This window comes from Grus americana, chromosome 1 (assembly GCF_028858705.1).
Source record: "Grus americana isolate bGruAme1 chromosome 1, bGruAme1.mat, whole genome shotgun sequence".
NCBI classification, from domain to species: Eukaryota; Metazoa; Chordata; class Aves; order Gruiformes; family Gruidae; genus Grus; species Grus americana.
In genome coordinates, this window is record NC_072852.1 from 104,026,999 (window position 1) to 104,053,954 (window position 26,956).

Sequence of the window (26,956 nt, forward strand, 5' to 3'; positions counted from 1 at the left end):
AAGCATTTTTATAAATTAGTTGTCATTGCAAATAGAGGAATTACACATATTGCATTAGGATATCCACTGCTTGTATATGTACCTTCCAGTTTTTCCTTGTGACTGTTAGGGGTCGTCCCCCTGCTTGAATTAATCAAAATGCATATTATAATTACACGGTTTTCCAATATCCATACACAGCAAGTACAAGATACTTACATGTAAGTACACTGTATTTACCTATATTTTTGCATAGTTTTTAGTGTGTACTTTGTGCCACTTAATAAAAAGCATTACTTGTTATTTTTGTTGTTGCTTGTTTTTCTCAGACAGCTTTTCAATTAAAGTTGAAGTAGCTGGATTTTTGGTATGTTCATCACAGATTACCAGTTCCTAGGAGTGTAGAGATTAGACACTTGGAGGAGTCTGGATAAGCGGTGGGGTAAGCTGCAGTGTGAACATGAAGTTTTAAATCACCTCCTTAATTAAGAAATGCAATATCAGATTTATGGTGCTAATTTAATAAACTTACCTTTAATTTGAATGGAATTGTAAAGGTAAGAACTCCATTTTCCTTTTGGTAACACTTTACAATAAGTGGCACTAAATTACACTATAACTGCTATGTTACAGGGAATTACATGTAACTACACTGTAACTGTTGAAATAGCTACTGTACATGTGCGTACATGGTAACTTCAGTGCTGTTACAATCATGAATTACATAATTACAGATGATTCTGTCCTTTCTTTTCATCGAAATAGTTATATATATATATAATACTGTAATGAAAATACACAAGATGTTAACTTTCATGTCTGTCTTGAAAAAGTTGGTTTTCTTCACGTATTCCTTTATAGAGGGAGTCTCAGTGCAAGACGAACCATCCTTAAATAACGTGGAAACTTTTTAAAATGTTCTAGCTTAAATTCTGAGCCTCAAGTTAAACATCAGGTTCCTTAAACTATTTCTTGGTTTGTTAGATGACACTAAAAGAGTGGGAGGATGCACCCCTTGTCTTCTGATGCACCGCTTTCTTGTTCAAATCATGAGAATGTTCTTGAAGCATTACAAAAAAAAAAAAAAAACCTACATCGAAAAGTTTAGAAATAATCAGCCATCGACGCTGTAAACAGTACACTGGCAGAAACCAGCTACCTGGTCTTGAGAAAACTACTCTGCACGTGCGTGTGGGAGAGGATGTCACACACATTTTAGCGAGGGTGGCTCCCACTCAGAGCCTCAGATACCTCACGCCATCATCAAAGTGGTATTTCAGAATGGGATCTCGGACAAAGGGAACGGGCAGCTGGCTTTTAGCCTACTGAATGTCATTAGCGTTGAGCCGTAGTTCTGCTTACAAAAAAAGAGGGATGCCTCTTTACACCGCGTGCAGTAATTTAAACCCGTGAAGACCAGGCAGGCCTGCAAAGTGCTACCCAGGTAGAATGCTCGGTGTGGGTTTTTTCACACCTGCTCTGCAGAGATGCAAGGGACATCGCCAGGTGCAAGACAATGGAAGATCCGCTGTGTTAAAAACCAGCACATGTGAGAAGTTTTAACTGAAAACCAATGAAATAACCTATTTTAACAGTACAATTTATATCTCTTTTTGCAAAGTTTAAACGCTGTTTCTATGCCACTGGAGAACATGGTTTGAAACGGTTACCCCAAGGGCAATCCTGCTTTTGAAGGTCCTACCCGACCTTGGTTGGGCAATGGTTCAAGTAACAACCCTACTACTCAAGCAAGCTGGAGTTAGGAAGGATGAAAAAAGGCGTAAACACCACGCTGGTGGGCAATTCCACGTGAACAAAGAAGGCCCTCATCCAGGGAAGCACTTATTTTTAAGCATATGAATAGTGCCTTACAGTCCAATGGAACTTCTCCCACGCCTGAAGCCGAGCACGCGCTTAAATGCTTAGTTGAACTGGGCCGCAGGTCCTGAAATGAAACCTTGTCGTACGTGACACTGTATTGTAGCTAATGTAACTTACTGTTGTGACAAGAACCCATATTTTTGGTATTAAACTGAATGACTTCCTTCGCCAGCCTTTTACATGTGTATGTTTCGAAAGACATGAATATCTTGTAAACCTATACTAGTTTTCAATGTGTCTAGTAGCACCTACCTGGTTCTCTCAAACTACCATATTATATTAACATATTATTGCATTTTTCCACAGATGGGTATGGAGTGAACTGTAAAAACAAGCATGCAATCACATCAATGCAGACTTATTTCTTTAAAATGTCATACTGTATATGATTTATTATGTTAACACTCAACCACATCATATTATTTATGTCTGTATATTTTGAAAAAAGTGCTGCTTTGATTGACGTCACCCTTTTTTCTTAGAAATTAACAAGATAAATGTTTCAACAAAAACAATTAAAATACTCTAATATTGTCCTTAAAAGGTTTATACTCTTCTGATAAATAATCTGACACAGCACCTTTATCTTCCATTTTACCATACTACATGATGTCGTATTCCAAACTCTCCCTTCCCCGCACAAAAATAAAATCCCAGGAGAAAGTCCTTTACAGCAGACCATCATGCTTTTAGGCTTCATAATTACAGCAACCAGAGAGAAATACTCTTTCGTCAAAGGTGCAAAACTTAGGAGCGAGACAAGCTCCAGCTCGACTAACTTGTGTTCTCCAGTGTAGAATCGTTTCCCAGAGCTGTTATGGCAACCTTTTTATTTCATTGGAAGAGGAAATAAGCCGATGGGCTTACAGTGTTTTGTTGTCATATTTAAGAGCATGTGATTTTTCAGCTGTCAATTACACAAAAAATTTCAGAAATAATCCAAACAGAGACTTTCACTGTGGAGCTAAAAGCATGGCAGGAATTCTCTATCATTCACGGTGACATAAGTTTGTACCTCACAAAATGCATAGACAGGAATTTAATATAAAGAATTAGTCCATTTACTGTATACACAAAACATATATCTTTTGTTTTAACACTTCTATTTTTTTCTTTTTTTTTTTCTTTTTTCTTTTTTTTTTTTTTTGGCAAACCAACATAGAGAAGCAGCTCTGGAACTGCCAAATTAAAAACTGAGAATTTTAGCAACTCAATAGTATTTTTTAAGGATAGTAATCAAATGTGGTTGTAATTTAAAACCTGAGGCTGTGCACTGGTTGTTAGCTTAAAACTACCTTTCCATATAACATTGTGCTTCCATTGTATAACAAAGAAAAAATCAACAAGAACTAGAAAAGGTTGCTGCTGAACAGTGCTAGGACATACAGACAGAAAATACTAATACATGTTATCTACTCAGAATATTGGTTTGAGTCATATCTAAAGGGATATAATGGACATTAGAAAATGCTTACTTGTGACTGACTTAGCTACTGCCAAAAAAGTTAAATATGTATCAAATAATGTTTAATTGAATTTCTTATATGCACTATATACAGATACTAAAATGCCTTGCAGTTGTGCCCCATGAACACTTCAAATTTCAGTAGGCAGGTGAGTTCATGTGAAGCAAATAAATTATAAAAAACAGAAATTACTCTGAAAGATCTCTAATCTTTGTGATCCCAAAAAGCAGTAAAAGGGCAGGACGAATTTGTTTCAAATGAAGCACTATTATCTAACTTTGCAGAATTTGTATAGCTAGCTATTCAGCATGTTTTTACCACTGAAACATGGCACTGTTGTCAAGGTACCATTTAAAACATAGCGAAACAAAGCAAAACAAAACAAAAAATTTGGCGGAGTCATAGGGTTTTTTTCCACCAAATTCAAGCATACAAGAAACCACACTAAAAAGATTTCAGCTTGTGTTTCCTAGGGCATATGTTCCAAAAACAAGTTGCTTTTTGAATTATAGATCGACATGTATAAAACATTCTTTGTAAACCTCTAATGTTAGACTTAACATTTTAAGTAAGTAAATTAGGTCCTTACCTAATAGTATTTGTTATGAATATTGTTCTATGACATACTAGTAGGGACATGACAAAAGAAAACTGAAAAAGAAGAGAGCTGCGTAACATTTAAAAATGTAGAAAACTTGGATTAAGATGATGATTAACATTGTTAAGGCTGTATATTCAAGCACTGTATGTTAAGAGAGCAGTGGATATGAATTTTAGGCAATAAGAAATGTCCTGCTTTACGCATGATACTGTAATTATAGAATGATGATGTCAACAGCTGATTGTTGGCATAAACTGGCTACTTATAGCAGGTATGCGAGTTAATAAAGATAGCAGAAGATGGCAGAAATGAATTCTGAGAAATGATAGCCAGTTTTCTCCAGCAGTCAGCCTGATAAGTAAAACTGCAAGATTCTAGCTCTGCATCTAAATGAAATACTCTTTTTTCTCCTCTGCATTGACTTGGCTGCCTTCTGCATTGATAATGGCTGTGTCGGCATCAGGCGCATCTTCAGCTCCTTTTGCTTCATTTGTTAAATATGTTCCTATGGGAATCAGTAAAACAGAAAACAAAAAAACAACAAAAAAGAAATATTAGGGGTTTTTTAGCTTTACATTGCATTATAGGAAGTACATTTCTAACAATGCTCCAATTGCTTCATGAATGGACAAATATTTTCACACAATTTTAGTACACATCATATAGGTATGCTCAACTTTCTAATTTGTCTAAGAAATATTTATAGTATTAATACTGATAATGCACACACACAAATTCAAGAATATCCACAATAAATTAAGGAAAACTTTTAATAAAAATCTACTTTATCTAACTGCACTAATATGCAAGGTATTTTGCAATTATAGAGTAAGTGGTAAAATCTTGGTTATTTCATGGAACACCTACCCCCCCAAAACACCAAACCAACTTTGAAGACTTAGATATTCATAAATGCTTATTTAAAAAAAAATGGCCATTGATTATTTTTGTATTTCTATTTTTTCATGATTGTATCTATACTTTAATTTTACAGAATTGTATCATAGTAATTTCCAAGAATTACAAAATTGAGATAGTTTTATTAACTGAACCCACTCACATTATACTATCACAGACATTTTTATGCTCAGGATATGAATAAAGAGAATTGTGTATAATAGTCAACTTTTCCTTTGTGAAAAGCATTATGTATGTTGGCATAAGATGGATATGTGCTCATTCAGGAACGTAAAACAAAAGAGACACACTTTCACTGGTTCATTAAAAACAATCTTGGTTTTCCTCTGCACAATCCAATCAAATTAAAAAGATGTTTTCATCACCTTATGTCTGCTAGCCATATTATTAACCTATCTAAAATAAGATTTAATGAGTTAATACCAACACTAATCCTCTCTTCCTTTCGTTTTTTTGGTAGGGGTAGGGAATCAACCGAGTTTTAACAACTGGTCTACAAGCCATTCAGAGGTTAAATCTCAAGAAATGATTTTGAATTAAAAAGGTCAAAACAGGATTGTAGAGAAGCATAGTCAGAAGTCAGTGTCACTCCATCCCTGTTATCTCTAATGACAGGGGGAAATTGGAAATGAAGGGAGTAGAATTCTTAAGGTGAACTCTCTGAATGAAGTAAAGCTTGGCCCGGGAATGAAACCCTTATTCCAGTGGGATCATTGCTAAGAGAGTCACTGATCTGAAAACTCACCACTGGCTCCTAATACTATCTTGCAAATACATAAAGTATTAGTAGTGCAATTTATTAAAATGAAAAATCTTGTTGACTCGATGTATATACATTCTGCTGAGTGGATATACTAGTGAAAACTATGAGATCATGTAATCAAGTGCCTAGAGCTAAGGGCTAAAACCAAAGGGCAATCCTATCTCTCAGTCCCTCTACATCACTGACTTATGACCTTGGGCATGAAACTAGATGCCCTTTGCCAGTCCGCTAGAAAACTGGGTAACATTCAGGGGCTTCACTGACAACCGGACTGTGAACTGAGCTTTCTTGTCCAAATCATTCAGCAGATGGGGGAAGGCAAAAGGGAACAGCCCTGCCACGTGAAATTGTGCTTTGCTTCCAAAAGTGACTGAACTTCCACTAATCTGTCTTACCTTTATGTCTTGCCAGGTATCGACCAAGGAGAATTATAGAACATAGCGTTACAAAGACAACTACAGCCACTATTCCTCCTATAAGAGCGTGGTCAGGTCCGGTCTGTCCAGCCAAAGCATTTGGATCTAGAGGGAGAAGCAAAAAACAAAAGTGGTCCTACACAGACAAAAACTGTCAGGAAAATTCGCAATATCAAGTTTTATACTGATCATCCTGAAAATAGGGCATTTCCCTCTTTAATATTCAGGATGGTTATTCCCACTTTTACTACCAGTATCTTATCAACAACATAGTGCTGCTTGTATTCCCAGATTGTTAAAGCCCTGAGGACATCACAGTTATGAAAAATATTACCTTATTCTTCTTTGGCAGAGGTTATTAAATGAGAAAGGTTTCTGGTTTTGTCCTCGCCATTTTACAACTGAAAACCTGGCCATAGCTATTTATAGAAGGAAAAACAAGGAACCGAGAATTGGGGATCAGATAGCATCAGCAGAATAGTGTCTGCATAATACATAATTTATAGAACTGATTCTCAGTGGGGATCCCTTATATATTCTCTTCCTCTCATTCCTATCCGATTGCACCAGAAATAAAAAGGCAGATAAAGTGCAGCCGTGCCAAGTTCCTCTGCACATGGCTGAGTCTGCATGAATTTGGTCAGATAAAGGTATCAGGCAACCTGAAAGATCATCATTCAGTCTCAAGCGTCAGTTTGTGAATTAACTATGAATACTCAATTAATGCCCAATACGAGCAAGCCATACTAGAAATAACAATGTATTAGCAGGTGCATTTTACTAACTCTGTGCAGAGCGCTAGGAATACTGCCAGATTCAAGCTTTCTGTGGTGGCCATTTGCCTGTTCTGTTGCCTGGTGCTTCACAAAAGTTGCAAAGAGGCAATCATGGGAAATGGCACTACTTAGGGTTGAGTAATCCTTTGGAGCTTTTGAACAATGAACCGGCAACCTGTGACTGTTGACTCACCTGAAATATGCAAAAGAGGGTAAAAATTCAATCTAAGGATCATGGTAAGATTCCTATTTTAACAAAAATGCCTCTGCTACGAAGTAATAGTAATTCTCTTGAAGATGCTATTAGCAGGTACTGTATGTTGCAATCAGTCTACTCTCACTGCTTCAAGGGCATTTCCCTTGCAGGAGCTGTCCATATTCTACAAATAGTTTGCAAACAACTTCTTTGCTTTGCAAAAGGGAAAGGCAGGAAAAATATTTACATAGAAAAGAGGGCGAGTCCGTAAAGATGATAGAAGGGCCTCTGATAATGCCGAGGAGGTGTAATTCCATGATACCATAATTACATTCTGCTGACCGGGATCATTGTATAACAGTAAGATCTACAGATATATCTACATACACAGAAGTGTACATAAACATAACGTTATATAGATGAAATAAAAGAATCATGTTTTCCCCTCCTTTTGCAAACTGTCAGGCATACTGAAACTACACTTTCAGGTTTGCTGGAGCAGAGAGCGCTATGGCCACTGCTACAGACACAGTTCTCCTCTTAACAGTCACTGAACCCATCAGGCACGGCGTTGTCACTTATTGCTGGCTTTCTGAGCTCCCACATCTTTCTCTTCTGGCTGCTGTGAGGACTTTGGGGAAGCTGGCCACAGCACTTCTACAGACATGATGACAAATAGTAGGTATTGGCCTCAAAAAAGCTGGAAATATCTTATAAAGTCAGCTGTGCCTGCTCCCTCCTCCATCTCCACGAACCTGCCGGCACGGTGCTACTGCTGGCGGCACTACGCTGAGTACACAGAATCAGTCCAAGGGGACATCGGCTCTACTTTGGTGATTAAAAACGACGCCGAGTTCTGCGTGCCAGCAGCCTCACAGGAAAAAGCAAGATGGCTGAAGCCTTGCCTCCCCAAAGCAGGAGCTGGGAGCACGCAGCCGTCCTTTCCCAGGCCTTGCAGAGGCTCTGTTTTCCGAGGGCAGTAAGGAGGAGGTGACTGCTCGCTTGAGAAAATGGAAGGTGACAGCTTGCTGCAGGATTGTCAGCCTGCTCGAGCCATCTAGCAAATTCCTCCTTCCGTCGTGCCTGTAGCAATGTTGCCGTAAACCTCCTCCCTGCAGCAAAAAGGTAGCACCCGTTTGGGCACTGAGGAGCGGCAACGTCCCCAAGCGCTGCCTGTGACCTGCAGGAGATGCTCTTCCCCAGCACTTGGCCAGGAGCACATGAACGTGTTTTCCAACTAGAAGCTAACTCCTGCTAGTATACCAGCAGTAAAATTAAAGAATGAAAGGAGATATTTTAAGGGATAATATCCTTCCTGATGCAGAGTATAATCCAGAGAAGGGTTAGCACAGCGCTTTATCTAGAGGCATTTTTTGAAAAGCTGATTGCAGCGTACAGCTTTAGCTCAATACCCAGATTTACAACACATCTCCTCCGTGAGCTTTAATAAACGTTATAGACAAAAATCCTCACAATACACTGAGATGAATATGCCTCTGTGTTTTCATCCTCAGGTGATTTCCTATATATAGCTACTCACTCCTAGTCTGACATACCTGGTGTGACTACATGAAGTGACCTAATGCCAGCATAAATATAAGGTTCCCACCTATTAGTGTGGATTAATGAGATTCCACTGCTGCTATAGGTTGAAAGTTTTAGCTTTAAAATTAATTTAGATATTCATTGGAATGCAAAGGTAGTATTGTATTTCTGCTATAATCTCTTAACCTTGGTATCAAAGCCAGATTATATTGATAAGTATTGCTAGACTGCAACAGTCATTTTTCAGTCCCTGAAAAAACTTGTACGTGACCTATTACCATTATGTAAGCACTGAACAACTTATTTCTTAAAAAGAAAAAAGGAAAGGAAGGAGAAGAAGGAAGAGATGGAAGGGAAGGAAAGAAAGATCCTCAAAAGTGGCTAACATTTTCTTGGGAAACAAGCATTCCCTCATCTCAAAATGAAAATCTGTACAGCACAATATTCTGAGCAGGAAGTACACCTCGTAGAAATGTTCTCCTCATAGAAAAATAACGTTAGCATTAAATATAAATATGCTCTACATTATGCATCCAGAGTAATGCACTGTACTTCTGCCTTTCATAAAATGACCTAAGCCCCATGAGTAAATTATAGATCTGGGGCTACCTATCATCACATAAATAATTACTATGTCAAAATGTGCCTGAACAGTATCTGAAAGATAGAAATACAGGGGTTTGGAAACTATGTCATTTTGTGTTTTAGATATTTATACAGTGAACACGTATTATCCAAGCATTCTGGGCATTTGTATTAGCAACTGACATTAAAGTTCCTGAAAGTGCTGAGTTTGCATTTGTGCGCTGACCACTCAACAGTTTGCTTTCCAAAAAATAGAGCACTATTCAGATTATTTTTAGATTCTCATTACAAGCTTCATGGGCTTTACCAGGTAAATCCTACCCTGCCACACACATAACTCCAGCAAATAAAATCTTAAGTATGCAACCATGCAATAAATATTTTTCATCCAGCTGTTTCCATTTAAAAAATATTAGATTATTCTTGTTTTAAATATAGACTGTTTTCACTGCATGAACACAGGCAGCTACAGTAGTCATGGCCTGAAACAGTAAATTAAAATTTTGTAATCAGACTAGATCTTCTTCAAAGATCAGCTCTTTTTCTGTTTATTTCACCCTTTGATGAGACTAAGGAAATCTTATAGCAAGATACTGACACAAAACCTCATAATTCTCTTTTGTTTGTTTTTGTCCTAAATTTAGGAAGCCTCTTCAAAATACTGATTGCTGATGCTATGAAGTTGCACCCATTTTCAGCTTCTGGGATTTGAACTGTTTCTTCACAAACCTACTGAAATAAACTACTTAAAATGACTAAGAGGAAAAAAAAAAGTATCATTCATTAAGAAATGAAACACATCAGATAAATTTTAGTCCTATTAAACAAGTAGATCTGTGCTTTTCGTGACCTGCTGACAAAGTTTCAGTGTAGAATATTTTTATATAAATTCACACGTTAGTTAAGCAGAGACATTTTGGAACAGTTTTTCATGCTTTTGCATAAGGTGTATGTTAATTATTCATCTAGTTTCATTTTCTTCCTGCATAAGTTTCCTTCTTATTTATGCATAGTTGACTTGACTGAGCAGGTTGTAGGAAAGGGTCAGATAACCCTTTCCTGAGCAAAAGCAGCACAAGCACATTTGTGAATGCTGAAATGGCATATTTTGGAGAATACATGCTCAAGTAGGTGCCTTTATTGCAGAACTTTATTAATGTGTATTTTTGCCTCTGGTGCTGAAGTTTTAAAAAATCACTCTGAGCATGAGATGTACCCAGGTTTAAGGAATTCAAAAATAATTTGTTTTGACCATTTCTACTAAAAGAAAAATTAGAAATAAAGGTCCTAATTTGCTGTGGAGCTTAAATAGCATTCACAAAATGAAGACGTATTAGGCAGCTGTATTATTCATAAATTACTGTTCCTTAAGACTGGGAAAGGAACAGGGATGTCCCATTTCTCAGAGAAGTACTGAAACCACCAGCCTACAGTCACTTGTACTGATTTCATGAATAATCAACTGCTGATGCAAAGTAGAACCGCTCCAGCAAGGGATCCTGGGGCATGGCTCCGTGTTACAATTTATGTGGCAGACAAATCTCTTTAGATGACTCCTGCTTCTTTCCCCGTATGCAGGGACTTCTTATCACCCCCAGTACAACTTGCCAATTCTTCATATTTCTGCAAAATCAAAAAAGGGCCTGGCTCAAAATCAAATCAGTAAAGCAATGTGCATTTTAGGGTGGGGAAACCCAAAACGCACAAAAATTAAATAAATTGCTCTGTCATATTTGAAGGGCTGTTGAATTGTTGCAGATGATGGCAGGGTGAAATGCGCCAGTGAACACTTCTGGAGAAAAACTAGCAAAGAATGACAAATCATGAGACATCTAAACCTGCACTACTTTTAAGTGCCATAGCCAGCAAAGAGCAAACTGCAAAAACCATGGGAAGCAACTAATTTTGGGTTTTGTCAAGTCCACCAGTGAATGTAAGTTAAATTAGCAACATTACCCATTGAAATTTATTTGCATTTCAGCTTAATTTCCAAAGAAGAGATAGCTTGTGTGATCATGCTCTTTGACTCTGTCCAAATTACTTAAGACCCACGGATCCATTACAATGAGCTTTAAGAGACAGTAAAGATCTCAAGATTATTGTTTTCTTATAACTAACCTGAGAGGACAGGTTGCTGCAGGAGCTCAGATCTTGCTAGATATCAGAGAACCTATAGGAAGGATGCCTTTAGAAAAACCCTAACAGAGACAAAAGCTTTGGTCAAATTTTGTGCCCAAGAACCAATTTTTTCATTAGAGGTGTCTCTCTATTGTGAGTACTTTGGTGTCCATGGTACGGATCCTGTTAGAAGCTTTTCACATGGTTAGGTGGCATTTACAACATCTGAGCCCTTCCCACCTCACCTTTGTCCTCTTCCCCCCCATACCCACTCTTCCTGCTTCTCTTCCTTCTCGTCTCATAACGGGTCAGTTCCCACTGCAGTATTTGTATAATTCAGTTAAAAAGGCAGTCAACCGTGAGGCACCATCTCATTGGAAACCAGAGAAGATTCCTTTCTGCAGCTTATGGAACGAACTTGGGTTTTATAATGTATTTAGGCTAATATCATTTGCCAGATTTAACCATAGGGTCCATATAATTTTTAACTGTCCCACAAATGTAAGCTTTGAAAAAAATTAAAACTAAAAAAAAAATAAAAAATCACCAAGCAACAAAAAACCTCGCTGATTTGTCTAACATCAGTAGGAAAAAGGACTAAAATAGGAATTTACTCACAATATGGATAGGAGGTAGCACTGAAGTGATAGGTGACAAGGTATTAGCTTTAGGAAAAGTGGTAGTAGTGCTGTCTGTGATAAATGCTGGTAAGTAGAATTTACCCATTTTAGCATCTTAATTTGGGCACCCCAGAGTTCAATTTCCCTTGCCTGGCCTGGAGTGCTGAAACAGGTACTTTTAATCTCATTTTGTAATATACTGCTAACCACTAAAATACATGTACGTGAAACTTGTGAAAGTATTGTTAAGGGGGAAAAGAAAGTTTCTGCACCTTCATTTAAATTGCAAAGAGTAGCTGCCCAAAGGGGCTGGTTGTGAAATTCGTTGAAAATGTGTTTTGTTATTAACCAATTCTGAACTTAAAATATGTGACAAGCTTCTTTTTCCTTCTGTGCCTGAAGCAAAGAAGAACAAAGCAGTGTACTAATATACAGCATATATAAACTGCTATTTTACTAGTAGAACATCATCAACCACAGAGAAGACAGCAAGAAAAAAGAGTTTACTTGTAAACCTTCAAAGGAATTTACAGCCTTTTCTTCCCGTGTTACTGCAGTAGCACATTTGGCCCATTTTGCCTCTAAGTGTTTTTTTTCACCGTACTGAATTATATATATATTCCTATTAAGAAAAGCCCACACTCCAGAAGGATAAAAGTCCCACACTAATGTTTCACCACTTGAACCTACAGCTCCTTTTGAAGAGTTCATGTTGTTCTCGTCAATCTAAGACTTCTTTCAGTGGAGAGAAAAACCCAAATGTCTTCTGATGTGCATTTGTAAGTAGGTGGCCCTTCTCGAAGGTAAATAAAAGCATTACCCATACCTATTTATTTTTTAAATGTATTTTTTCCAATGCTAATAAGAAAGCTGTATACCTACAATGTTAAGATGAAAAGTTTCACAATAATCTTCAGGGTCCTTAGAGCCTCGTTCCAGATTTTGTGCCTTGTGTCATTGACATAGTTTCTTCTAAAGGTTTTTTCCTTTTTTTTTTTTTTTTTTTTCTCCTTAACGCTGCTTTAAAAGCTCCAGTTTTCTGAAGGGAACAGTTCCTCTAATTAGAGTACATAGAAGACTTTTCTTATTGACAAGATTATATTTCTGTTCATCAATAAACCCATTAATTGCTTCAGACTTTGTCTTAGGGAAAAAGAACTAAAATCTGCAAATTTTTGTATTCATCCTATTTTCTGTAGAGGATAATTAAGTCAATTCAGGGTTTGAAGAAATACTTGCAGCCTGTCCAGCTATAACTTCTGGCTGCTGAAACAGGGGGCTGTAGGGAAAGAGAGAAGTGGCACAGATGACTGCAGAATTTCCCTGTTAAGTTTCTCTCGCCAAATGAGTTGACTGTGGGCTGCAGCAACAGGCAGGTGATGCCTTAACTTTGCTTCCAGCATTTTAATTTTCATCTTCTTGTGAAGTTCCAGAATGCTCAGTGCCTTCATTGCAGAAAACAAAAGAAAGCAGATTGAAGTTTGAAAACTTCAGCCTATCAGATACTTAAAACCCCCCCCAACCCATCCCTACGTAGAAAATCAAGATGCATGACTTCCTACTTTGTGAGAAAAAAACACATTTCGTAAGTGTCATCTTTCTTCTGATGACTTTCCATCAATAAATATAGAAGGATCCCTGCCCTTCTTGGTTTTCTTCAGCAAAAAAAGGACAGGCACCAGCTGGAGTAGGGGTGTGTGTGTGTGCACAACTGGTTTTCCTGTCATCAGGAGTTAATGATCTATACAAATAATGAACCATTCTCAATTAACAGAGAGACAGGAGATGCCAATGTACTCTTCTGCTCCCTTCCTTGTAGTACCTTATAGTTGTGGCTTTCGGTCACTTCCTACAGACTTGGGTTTGCTAGAGCGAATACGAACACGAGCGTGTGGGAAGGGAGCGTGGCGCACGTGCGCAGCAGAGCGTTCGCAGCACAGGCATCTGCTGCTGCCTGCCGCCACAGGGGTCGAGGCCAGGCACTCAGATGGCCTCTGCCAGTCTTATCTTTCACACACCACGAGAATGCAACACGTTATCGCCACAAATAGACATCATGAACTACAGTGAGATTGCTAAGAGAGGAATCGCTCAAAACATTTGAGAAAGTTATTCTGCTAACCTTAAGGAAGCTAAGTCTACTAGAAAGTAGTATAAAGGCTTCCACTGTGACTCTTCTGTCACTTTGTTTTTACACTGTTATTACAAGCTCCCTCACAGATTGCTTCTCAAGAGCTAATCAGTACCACCGCAGAGGTCAAATAATAAATACTACCTCAAGTTAGCAGTGCAAGAAAGACATGCCTTCAGCTGAGAAATGGTATGAAACAAACGGAGATGTTCAGTGAAGTGTAGAGATAGAGACAAAGCTGTTCCTGGTGGCAGAAGGTAGGGAGGAGAAGGCTTTCTCACCAGTAAAGGAGAGCCACAGATATAAAGTCAGCCAAGAACGTGTATGGTTGTATAAGGATCAGAGATGCATGAACAGATTCACAGTTGCACGAGGTACATTGTACTGAATATGTTCATGAGAGTTTTAAAACCAAGAAGGGCAGCTTTAATTTAATTGAAGAACAGCTCTAATTAAAACTTACTCTGTGGTGGAAGAAAACCTATTGTTCAAATGAATTTTTTATGCTTGTCATACTAATTTTTTCTCACCAAATCAGATTAGAATAATTATAAGCCTATAATGACATCAAAACACCCCAGTAAACCAGCCACTTACAGCCAGAATCTGACACCTTATTCATGCTGAATAGCAATTTAATCTGTCGTGGGACTACTCAGTATGAGTAATTGTAACAGAATTTCCTCTTTGGCAGTTAATAGCATATTTTATCTGTCAATATATCTCTAGAAGATTAGCCAGGCATACTTGCGGTTAGGGTAACTGATCCAAGAGAGGCTGTTGACTGACCCAGCTCATCTCAGAAACAGAGATGTGAGAGACATTAGCAGAGACGGTCTGTTGTAATGCACAGAGTAACAGAAAAGAAGAGTAAATTATTGATAGGAAGGTGAGCACCCCTGTTAATATGTGAGGCATCTTTTATAGCTGTTTTAATAAGGGCATAAAATCTTATGTAAATTTTTTGGGACAATGGCAATAGCCATTAGTGAAGTTTCTGTCCAAGAAATAAAACTACCTTCAATTTGTTTGAATTTTTGCCTGTGGTTTAATTGAATGCTATCCATTCTTTATGCCAACTCTGTACTAATGGAAACAACAATATTTTCCCCATTTAATAAGGACATGCTTGATGGAATTCAATATCTTAACCAAATTCTCCTCTGGGAACATTAAGACTTTGTTGTTTTCAGATGCCTTAAAGTTAAATACCATCCAGCTATTAGTAAGAGACTGTTTGCTCTTAATGCCATTGATTGGTAATGGATTTGCTAAGAATAAGGTTGATCTTTGCTTTCCTAAAGGCTTTTTGTATTCATAAAAAAATAAAGCTACAGAGTTTTTGGTTCATGGGTCTATTTCTTTTTTTCAACTTGGCGGCATGCATTCATTTCCAGCAGCGCTCATGATCTCTATTGTCAGCACCGCTAGCTGCAACACATCCGGATACTACCAAGGGGGTCACATCCACAGTAGTTTGCAACTGACAGATTCATTTCCTACCTTCTCTTGAGACAGCGCTGAGGACTGAAAAAATCAGAGGTCCACTGTAATTACTATGTATATTTCAGATTAAATAAATGTGATAAAAGCCTCCATCTGGCTGTTGATTAAACGTGCAGAGGCAGGCTGATTTTCAGTGACATATTACAATATGTCTCTTGTAACGGTCCCTAATGCCATCCTGTAAATTACTTACATTTGGGATTACTTGACTATGGCAGACAGAAATATTACTCACTGTTCAAGTGCTGCCTACTGGGAGTATTGGAGACGAGGTCTAATCTTAAAGTTGTTAAGCAAGGCATTAAGAAATAATGGGGCCATGTTTATTTTACTAAATGCCGATTGTGCTCACACTATTTGAAGATGGCAAACCCAATTTAATAGTAGCCTGAGCCTGTTCCTGATGCTGGAAAGCTGTAAAAAGTCTGACACTGGGGAAATAAGTGTAAGTGGTCTGCTGGAACAGTTCTTGAGGAGAACTTTAAAAATCAGAAAAGTCCTGTAAAATATGTCAATAGTTTCAAATTGTACTCTATCTGCTGAAAAAAATGCAGTCCTCTCTGAACTGAAATTCAGAGATTCAGGGCCTTTCATTAAAGAAAAATCCCAACCAGCTAGCCGAAAAAGAAACAATAGACATTTCAAGGGAAAAATAGAAAATGATGCTGCCATTTCTCCATTTACTTTACACCTCTCCTTGCAATGGTGGTTGCATATGTGAAGAGTCAAAATGTACTACATTACTGAAGGTTTTTAAAAAACTTATGGTAAGAAAGAAGGGCTGGGGAAATATGTGGGGGGGATATTCACAGAGCAACTAACTGTGGTTAGAAGGGTTGTTCTTATGATTTACAGCTCCTTGAGGTTTACAACTCACAGAACAACAACAAAACTAATTCAAAATTGAAAATATCAGTGCTTATTTTTTTAAAAAAGACAAAGCTCCTCCCCTAGCCAAACTATGGATATTCCTGGTCTAGCACGTCACATTTGTACTTCTTGTTGAACATTTATTCTGTCCAGAAAGCGTACCAGGACACTCTGTGCAAATCAAGGTGCTGCCCAGCAAGGAGAGCTTTGGTCCTTTAAATTCTTGTTGCAGAGCCCAGCAGAAAGCCCTTGTTCCTCTACAGCTCTTAGAAGGACATCATCTTTGTACTGCAGTGGTTAAAATTGGTTTCCTTCCAGCCATTGGTCTGGAAAAAGTTCCTGGAAGCATTAACGAGCCTAGGAAACATCTCATGGCATTTTCTGCTCTAGAAATATTCTGCTCATCTCCTATTTGATCACTCCAACAAGTAACCTTCCTTTCCTTTCTCTATTCAGTTCTTATTCTAAGTGCATAAGATTTGCCATATAATCCCTTCACCCTAAATTGTCTCATTAGCCTACATCACTTGGCATCCACTCCTACTTAACTGAAGTGGTTCATTAAATGACATTTCTTCTTAAGAGGCCTCTAAAAACTTAGTCCTCTCTTTAGGAAAGCATGAACACAAAATGTAAAAGCAAAAAAACGATATTCCAAACAAAGCTGGAATTAACATGACTCTTCCAAAAGCCACTGCTGAGCAACTTTTCTTTATCTCTTTCCTTCTTCCTCCCTAATAAGTCTGTTCCCTTTACATTATAGCCATGTAAGGAACATGATGTTTTTCTCTGAAGTATAATAAAGATGAACTCCAAAAATGTGATTCTGATCATTATGACATTCTGTTTGATGCGGAAGCTTTTGTTAGTCAGCAAAATTTTAGTTGTGACTACCTCACTAATTTCTGTATCAATATCATTCCCAATATGAAGTTAGGCGATACTACATTCAGCTGAAAAACTGAGATTTTTTTTTTCTGAAAGGTTGAGCGTACGAAGCCAAATGTGGATATTTCACGCTTTCTGGTGTCGCAGCCCCTAATTCAGCACAACAAGTAAGTATGCAACAAATGGGACTTAGATTAAGTGCTATTGTTGAGTTGGAACTGGAGTGTTAGATCCCAGCTTCAGTTTACAAGACACTGGCTACCAAAGGAGACACAGATAAACTAAAGAAGGAGCGAGGACTCCTTTAGCTGTGAGAAGCAGTGTTTTTAGCCTCCCTTGCCCTCTGGAAAGCTTAGGCAAGCTGCTCCTCCTCCTGCGGTGGTGAGACTCATGAATACAGAGACCATTGCGACAGCTTCTCTCTGACACCAGCATGTCTGGGTCCGACGCCAGAAGCAGCGGTGAGCCTGCGGCGCTGGGCAGCGCATAATCAGAGAGTCCCCCTTGCTGGTAGCAGTCTCTCATCAAAGCTCTCCTCTTGTCACCTGGGCCAAGGAGACAGCATGTGGCCTGTTCCTGCAAAATCTATTTCAGTACTTAAGGTGGAAAGGGATTTTTTTTTACACCTTGCAGTCCAGAAAAATCATAAAAATGTACATTCGCTCTACCTAACGATGACTTAGTCTGCTCACAGCAACGCATAAGGCCTAGAGGTCGGTGAGGTGTCCCTTCAGGACACCATGCTGGTGATGGCCCTTGAGAGGAAGGTTAGTTTTTCCAGGGATAAGCATGGAAAATCAAGTTTAAATCCTTGCCATGCAACAAATACTTGGGTGTGGCTTTGGCAAAGCGTTTTCTTTATCCGTGCCTCAGCTCCCCTAAAATAAACTGAGACTCATGAACAATGAATGATCTTGACTCATAGAGTGACTCATAGAACAATGAATGATTGTTCATTCTGAGACACTGCAGTAGCAGGGGTAAGGCAGGTACTTCACCTGTCCTTACAAACAATATTCTATATAATATTATTTTAAAACATTTGAAATGGACTTTTGTGGTTTTAATTTTTACTGAACTTTTGTTGGATGTATTTTTTGTTCTTTGGATAAAAGGAAACTGAGCATCTATTATTATGTGTTTGCATAATGAAGAAATTAATAGCTGGATGCCTTTATTTCTGAGAAATGAGACTGAACAAGATAGCCTTACACAGCTACATTACTAAAAGTAATTCACACCAGGTAATTGCTGAAGACAAAAATAAACAGAAATATGGGAATAAGCCAGAAATAGGATGGATCTACTTCCAGATTGTGGAAACAAACAGAGAAGCATTAGAGATGTTGTTAAACATTGTTAAACAGGTCGACATGAACCCTTGGGTTCAAAAATAACCTTGAATTTAACAGGAAAAGTTATTCCATTTTAATAATGGAATCAATAAAGATGTATGTCAACTGATACAAGAAGGTAGCAGAGAATTAACGTTTAAAAAATTGAACAGCTATAGTCTCCTGGCTTCAGTTTGCTTTTTCATTCCAGTAATGTCTACTTTCTCATAAGTGCTAAGTTATACGTTACAATTAAACTTAGCAAATTATGACTAAAACTTCTTTGTATTTAGTTACAGTAATTTCCTAAAATCTCAGGGGAGCATTTAAAGGTTAGTTCCTTTATCTGTATGTTAATCAAATGCAACAATACAGTTTGGAATTTTAAAATTACATGAAGCAAGCAAACCTGCACCTACTTGTCAAGGTTTCAGTGAACAGTATTACAAGATAATCCTACCATTTTCGTGACAACTGGGCGATAAAATCAATCACAACAATCACAATAAAAGACCCATAAAATGTTCCTGGTTTAAAATATTGTGTGTACACATATGGTGATTTCTCTTAATAACTTTAGTAACTGTTCAAGCACCTGAACATGTTAGATATTTCAAGGGACATTTGTGCCTTTCATTGCTGCCATAGGGTATAAGCGGTTAAGTCTTCATGGTACTATAAATCATTGTTCCAAAAGTTACCATGGCTCTGCAAATATAAGGCATAATATAATATATTTCACATATGTTAAGTATGACAAACCTGGTGAATGATGCACAAAAATAAGAGAGAGCAACAAATTCAAACACTGCAGAGGTCAGCTAGTTAGTGGCTGCCCGCAGTCATAGACAGTAAGGGTCACCAAGGTGGTTGGGAGCTGGAGCACATAATGTATGCGGAGATGCTGAGAGAATTACATTTTTTCAGTCTTAAGAAGAGAGAGCTAAGGGAGGAAACATTATTGCTACTACACGGGAAGGAGAAGAGATGATTGAGCCAGACTCTTATTAGAGGTGCACAGAGTTGAGAGGCAATGGACACAAGCTGGAACATTGGAAATTCAAACTAGATATTAAGAAATTCTTTTTCACTACAAGGATGATCAAACACTGGAACAAGTTGCCCAGAGACGCTGTGGTTTCTCCATCCTTGAACATACGTAAAACTCACCTGAATGAGGCCTCGAGCAACCTGATGTACAGTAGCCCTGCTCTAAGCTGGGCTTGGACTAGATGGTCTCCAGAGGTCCCTTACAACTTATATTATTCTACAATTCTAGGAAATGGGTCAGAAGCGACCAAAATGAAGAATACACAGAAAAAAAATAAAGATGTTTTCCAGATTTCTGCATCTTAAAATGCACAGAATGAATCACGAACCAGCATCCAGCAGATGGATGCTAAGATCCTACTATTGCTTTAAGATGTTCTTTCTGTGTTGTCTTACATTGTTGCTATCACTCTCATATCCACACTGACAAAAATTCACAGGCTCTCCAATTACTTTTCTCCTACCTTCTAGTAACGGACACACTTGAATCAGGGAACAGGAGTTCACATAAAACCTTACAAATTATACTGCAGAAAGCAGCTGTATGTTGGCAAAGGAAAATTCTATGTGATATAAAGGGCTTTCTCTTCCTCTAATTTATTTTTTCTTGAAATAAATTTTTTTCTTTATCTCAAAAACAGGGTCACAGCAGCCACTCTGAAAAAAAAAATTTCCATACTAGATTATTTCAGATAATGTTTTACAAAGCATTATACATAATAAGAATGTCAAAGATCAGCAAATTGTTCCAATGGACTTTCCATCAAATTATGTTTACAATTACTGAGAGGTTAGATTTGCAAAGAAATGAGCTGACATTTCAGCATTCTGTGGCAATTGCAGTATTTTCAGTCTGAGGATTTCAGTTTTATGGCCAGCTTGACAAAACTAGTGTAATTCTGTTTTTCTCAGGTATAGCTAGGCTTATTTATAGCAAGGTCAACTCATTTGAAATCTCTTGTATCTCTTTACTCACTAGAGAAATTGTCATGCAAGTAAAACTCTGGATGGTGTTGTTTCTCTGTAATAGCAGGGAGTAAGAACCAGCAACCACAGAAATTGCTTCTCTGCCTGTCAGACTTGATATTCAATGCACAAAACATTTCATAGATAAAAATATACTGCAGCTTATCTCCATGTAATAACAGTGAGCATGCATCTTTCAAAATACACTGTAGGCCCCAAACACGGCAGGGGGCTCTGATGGGACTACCACATGGAAGCCCTCATCTAACAATCTGACAACTAAATATATGATCCAAATCTCCACAAACCTGGGGAGATAAAATCCCGCTGCAAGAATTCTGATCTGAAATTTCCCTCCACCCCCAAATTCTGTGGGAAAACATTCTGGAGTGTCTCAGCCATCTCTTTTCCTCCTGCTCCCCACAATCCCTTCCTCTTTGGTAATTTGACTTCAAGGAGAAGAAAATTTCTCGGAAAATCTACTAATGATATAGTATCCCAACAATATTTAACTGGGTGCTTCCACACAGTTTTCTGGGTCTCCCGCCTTTCACAGCTCTAGCATCATCCTTTTTCTCTATTACTTTTTCATGAAAGATGGTCATACAGCTTCAGCAAAACTGTCATTTGTCACGACTTCCTCAGTGCCACAAGCATCTGTATAAATCCTGTTATTGCCTTGCTATTGTGTTGTTACTTCCTGCTATTGCTTTGCAATATTTTCCTTGTCCCAAAAGTAGGTTCCATGAGACCTCTTGCATTTTTTTCTATTCAGTGTTACTGTGTACTCAGGATGAGAACCAAATGGACATTTAAATATCTTTCACACGTCTTAGGTCAAATTTGAGCAACAAAGTCATGAAGTGTGTTCACAAAAGCATGGCTTAAGCCATTTAAAGGACAATGAGACAAATGTGTCCCTGATGAACACATCCTTGGATAACTAATATGCTGTACTGTGCATGCCTAGAGGCAGCACTGTTTTGGCTGAGCTGATCATCTGTGTACCTGCCTGCCCCATAAAGTTGTTTTAAATTCACAAAGTAGGAGTCTCTAGCTCAAAGTTGCCTGAGGGCCCAATTGATTTGTTTTACCTCAAGAATGTTAAATACACACTTGAAAACACTGAATTAAAATCAAATTGTACTAGCCACAGACAATTTTTTTCAAGATGCAACATGAAGAGGAGCAGAATCATTATGTCTCACTAGAGGTGTGGAGATTAACAGGGAATATTAAAATAAAACCAATTCTGGCTTGCATGAAGGAGGGTGAAACCCCCTGAAAATCATAAGGACATCACCACAACAAAATTACATGCCATGGCCATGACCACCTTTGCACTATGACACAGAAATGAAGTCAAATCCCCAGAAACTGATAGTCACGTTATCTGAGAGGCAGGGGGTTGTGATCTTAAGAAACCACCACTTTTGAATGGATGTGGCTTGGAGCATAGGTAGAGTGTACCCATGAGTTATTGTGCCCAAAGAACAGCTTGAAATGCCTAATTCAGCATTGACCTCCTCTTCTATAGCTGACTGCCTAACATTACGCACTGGGTATCAGATTGTCTCTTCTTTAGCCTTGTTCTTTGTTGACTGGGTGTCCCTAGAAAGGCAAATTCCTTCTGGGCAAATAACTCAGAAGACAGATGCGGACACACATTTCTTGTCTCATCTCCCTTTCATGCATGAGCAAGTATATGCTGACCAGCAATGGTACGATTTGGCCTTGGGCATGATCAAAATGCCCAGCATTCCTAACGACATATAAACTGCTTTCAGCTGGGTCGTTCCTCAACACTTCATCTATGAATGAACTGGAACGCTGTATTTGAATACATCATGTATGAAGGACATGGTGTCACTAACATGTTCTGCTACTTTCTGTAATGATTAGTTTGATTCTTGACTGCATGTTCAACAGAACACACTCAGTTAAAATCTCTCTCCCCATCTTGCATCTCTACAGAGGTGTGTACTTCTGACACAGCAGTTGATTAGAAAATGGTTTTAAGCACATTTACATTTAGTTGATAGGGTACATTACTCACTTTTATGACTATTCAGTTTAAACAATTCCATTTTAGCATCTTATGACAGGAATTTATAGTTCATTGACTAATTTTCTATACTGTTAACACTTTTATAGGAACGTAGAAGAAAATATGTGAAATCTTGCAAAGTTTTCTTCTAAGCATTGCTTTTTTTACAGAACTTATTTTCTAGCTATTAAAAGGAAATTTGTAGAAGCTAAGAAGCACAGTTAAATGTATATCACATTGTCAACTGTTGCTTAAATCTGTTCTTTGAAATATCTGCTTTTCAGGCTTTATTTACCTGACTGGTGATAGTCAGACAAATTACTGCAAGGGTTTTTTTGCCAGGAGAGATGTCTGTCATTTCACAGAATAGATGCAGAGAAAAGAATTTGACTTGTCTTTTCCTGAAATGTGCTGGAAACAAAACTTGCCCAAACAAAACAAATGCTTTGGTTTTCCATTATGTCCATGAAGAACATCCAACCCTTTAAATAAATACTATCATGACTGAGCCCCTCATCAGAGGCTTAACCATGAACAGTTTAACATTGCGTATGCTTCATCCTTGCTTTACTTCAGTATCTAAGGCTGCAGTCTTTCTCCCATCTGACTTAATGCATATTTCAAGCTTTTAAATATTTTAAACAACTTAAAACTACTACTAAGGCTTGTTGGCTAACAGAGATGTTTCTCAGCCGATACAGACTACTTGGGGGACCTTCTTTGTGTGCAGTATGGTTGAAGATGTGTTTCTTAATACAAAGAATATAGAAACCATTCTGAAAAGCACTGAACAGGTATTTATCTCATGCACATATTTACGTCGTGGCCTGGCATGTATTTAAACACAGTATCATCCAGAAGGCTTCTTGAACCAGATTTATAATCCTTAATGGGTGTCTGTCACATTATCTCAGAGCAGAGAACAAACTCGAGGAAGTATGTGCAGGCTGGCAGGAAAGAACAACCCTTGTGCTGGTACATCCCCAGTGACCAAGCCAAGGCAGCAAAGTTTCAGGAAGGATGATATTTATCATTTCAAATCATGTATTTTGGCATAATGCTTTTTTAGGGACTGGTGATTTTTTTTAGAGACCAGACAAGCTTTATAATCAGCTGCTACAGAAATCCTAGTTTAAAATGCTGACATGTGAAGGAAACTATTTAAAAAAATAAATTTGTTTAGTCCATAGACTCACACACAGAAATGAATACTGAGGAAAGTGCTAGAGAAAGTCTCTCCTTTTAACTCCCAGTTCTCAGAATCTGATTTCAAATTATTCCACCTCTTCATATGGCAACAGCAATATGGATAGGATTACTTGAGGAAGAAAATACAACACAGTGTAAGAACTTCAGAGTATTGTCCTTTAAAGAAGCAACAATGTGTATGGGATCCATGACACATAGAAAGTACCAGTTCAGGGGGCTTCTCAAAGAGAACAAAATGAATGCTGTGAAACACTCCAATAGAACACTTTGAAATGTCTCATATGTGCCTTTTGAGGAAACATAAAAAATGGTGGCTGTGATTGCTTTTCATAGCTGATAACAGCATTTTGATATCAGATCTTCCTTTTTGAGGTAGAACCTGTGTGAAACAAGCAGCTGTGCATCAAAATCAAAATATTCTTCCAAAGAGCTAAAAGAAAGACCTAAGACATAAAAGGACCGATAATTATAACAGCACAAACATAATGAGCTCTGAGTGTAATTGATGTTGAGCTGAACTGTTCTTTCAAATCAAAAAATCAAACTCCATTTTCAACATGTTTAGGGAGAGTTATTCTAGTGCTAACATTTTAATAGTGTTTTTACACCTAAATTGTACAGGAACCTTTTATTCCCAGAACACCCTGAAAACTAGATGACTCATTTCAATAGGTTATGCCTCGTGAAACATTTTAAACAAACTTGAAAATCAATTATAACGAAAGAGATGTTACACTGGTTGTGGAAATTTTGAAAAAAGCAAAGCCATGCTTTTCTTTACAGCGTTATGTGCTCATTAACATCTTTGATACAAGAACATAAACAAAATATTTTAAGAGATTTTAAAGAAACAGAAGAGCCTGGGAAAGGGAGAAAAGAATCTGCCCTATGAACATAAACCTCTTTGCTTTCATTTTTCCCCGTTTCGTTCACTTTTGTTCATACACAATGTTGAATCACAGGGATGCAGCCATGGTCTCCGATTTGTGGTACTTCCTGCATCACAGAATGCTCTAAAATTCAGCAGAACGAGTTACTGTGCCTGTGGATGAAACCAACCAGGACCAAGAAAAAGTACTGGATACATTTGTTCTTTCTATGTGGTAGGGATGGGGAAAGGCAGATATTCAGATGTTCCTTAAAAGAATAATGAATTAAAATGATCGTGCACTTCACTTAGTTATTGCTGTTATTATCAGTATCAGGAGTAGGAGTACCATTTTTATTTTACATATATAGTTCTCTCTATCATTCAGGGAAATTAAGATTAGTGTTTGTCATGGTTTAACCCCAGCCCGTACCTAAGCACCACACAGCTGCTCACTCACCCCTCTCCCCGCAAGGGGATGGAGAAGAGAATGGAAAAACACTTGTGGGTTGAGATAAAGACAGTGTAATAAGATAACAAAGGAAGAGTGTAATAATAAGAGTAATAACAACAGCAATAATAATGATAATATATACAGAACAAGTGATGCACAAATGCACACGTGGAAGGGAAAAGCCGCCCCCCCGATGCCCAGTCTGTTTCTGAGCAGGGATCCCACCTCCCGGCTCGCTTCCCCAGTTGTACCCGGAGCATGCCGTTCCATGGCAGGGAATGTCCCTGTGGCCAGCCTGGGCCAGCCATCCTGGCTGTGCTCCCCCAGCTTCTGGTGCACCTGGCAGGGCACGGTGAGAAGCTGAAAAGTCCTTGACTTTAATGTAAATGCTACAACTACCTAGCAACAACTGAAAACATCAGTGTGTTAACACCATTATTCTTATCCTAAATCCAAAGCACAGCACTCTACCAGCTACTAGAAGGAAAATTAACTTTATCTCACCTGAAACCAGGTCAGTATTATAAACTGGTCTTGTGCTTGCTTCCTCCAAATGCTATCTATTTACACACGGTTTAAAAGAAACTATAAGGGATTCTTTAAATAATGAGAGAAAATAAGATACATCTTTCCCTAGATTGCACTATTGCCCATTTCTATTCTTACAGCATTGAAAAACAGAAGCCTACCAACAGAGGAATAAAATACATGCTTGTATATCCCTGTGCATCTTTGATTTTCTATGGGAACACCACTAAAGGAGAGACTGAGCTTTAGGAAATGGTCCCCTTTCCTTGGTGTGCAAAACACAGCCCGCTGGTGCACGGAACTGCTGGGTCCCTTCCCGGCACTTGGAGAGCTGCCTCCTCCTAGCAGGGGACCAGCTCTGAACTTTGCCCTGTCCATCAGTCATAACAGTTAAAACAGCAGCGGCACAACTGAGCTCATGGGTTCTGCTTCACATTTTGTGCGTGTTCCTAAGTATTTATTGTTATCAAAAAGGGGATGCAGAGACATGAAATGACATCCTCTTTGAGAAAAGTAAGGATGGGAATAGTTACAAGGGTGAAGCTCAGCCCCTATTAAGTCAGCAGGAAACTTCAACTAGCAAAACCAGATTTAAAGCCACAATACTAGCCAGTGCTCTGTTCACTGGTGTATGATTAGCAAAAACCAGATGGGCAAACAATACATGCTTTAGGATGTTTTTATCTTTTTTTTTTTTCTTTCTTTCCTCAATTAGTTGGTCGCTTTGCTGTTGCTGAATTCCTTTTGTTTTCAAAGAATCTCATTTTCTGTCCATTGAAGCAAAACTGAAGAAAAGAGGTGAGAAAATGAGAGGGCAACTAGGCAGGTAAAATCCCTGCAAATCCTACTCCGAACTGCTTAATATTCTGAATCCCTACTTCAGGGAGATGAAAACCCTGTTGGAATAGTCTGAGTTGCACTGATGTCTGAGCAGGAAGAGTTTACTGTAGATTTGGAAGCTTGACTTGTTAAAAAAATAAAAAAGGAAGGAAAGAGCGAGAAATTAAGATTCCTCTGTTATGCTGGGGTTTTCTACAACACAAGCCTCACTGATAAACAGAAATATAAACAAACAGAAATTAGAAGCATTAGAAGTGGTCACAAACTGCTGAAGGTCTCTGTTTAATTAGTATTCAAACTACTAGCAAACCATCTAGCTCATTTTGATTCATTATGAAACATTACTGGAGAAACAGAAAAATAACATAATTCCTAATGATTAAGACTGCCATTATGTATAT

The 26,956-nt window shown here is 38.2% G+C and overlaps 1 protein-coding gene across 5 annotated transcripts in view; it reads right to left on the minus strand.

Moving 5' to 3' along the window:
- CADM2 (cell adhesion molecule 2) overlaps window positions 1–26,956 on the minus strand; it is a 687,808-nt gene that overhangs the window by 3,183 nt on the left and 657,669 nt on the right. For all 5 annotated transcript variants that reach the window (XM_054811026.1, XM_054811045.1, XM_054811018.1 and 2 more), the window contains 2 exons: window positions 6,004–6,129; window positions 1–4,432 (listed from right to left, as the gene is read on the minus strand). The exon at window positions 1–4,432 is cut by the window's left edge and continues 3,183 nt beyond it. In XM_054811026.1, coding sequence (XP_054667001.1) covers window positions 4,314–4,432; window positions 6,004–6,129 — 245 coding nt within the window. In that variant the 3' untranslated portion in view covers window positions 1–4,313. The remainder of the gene's footprint in view (window positions 4,433–6,003; window positions 6,130–26,956) is intronic.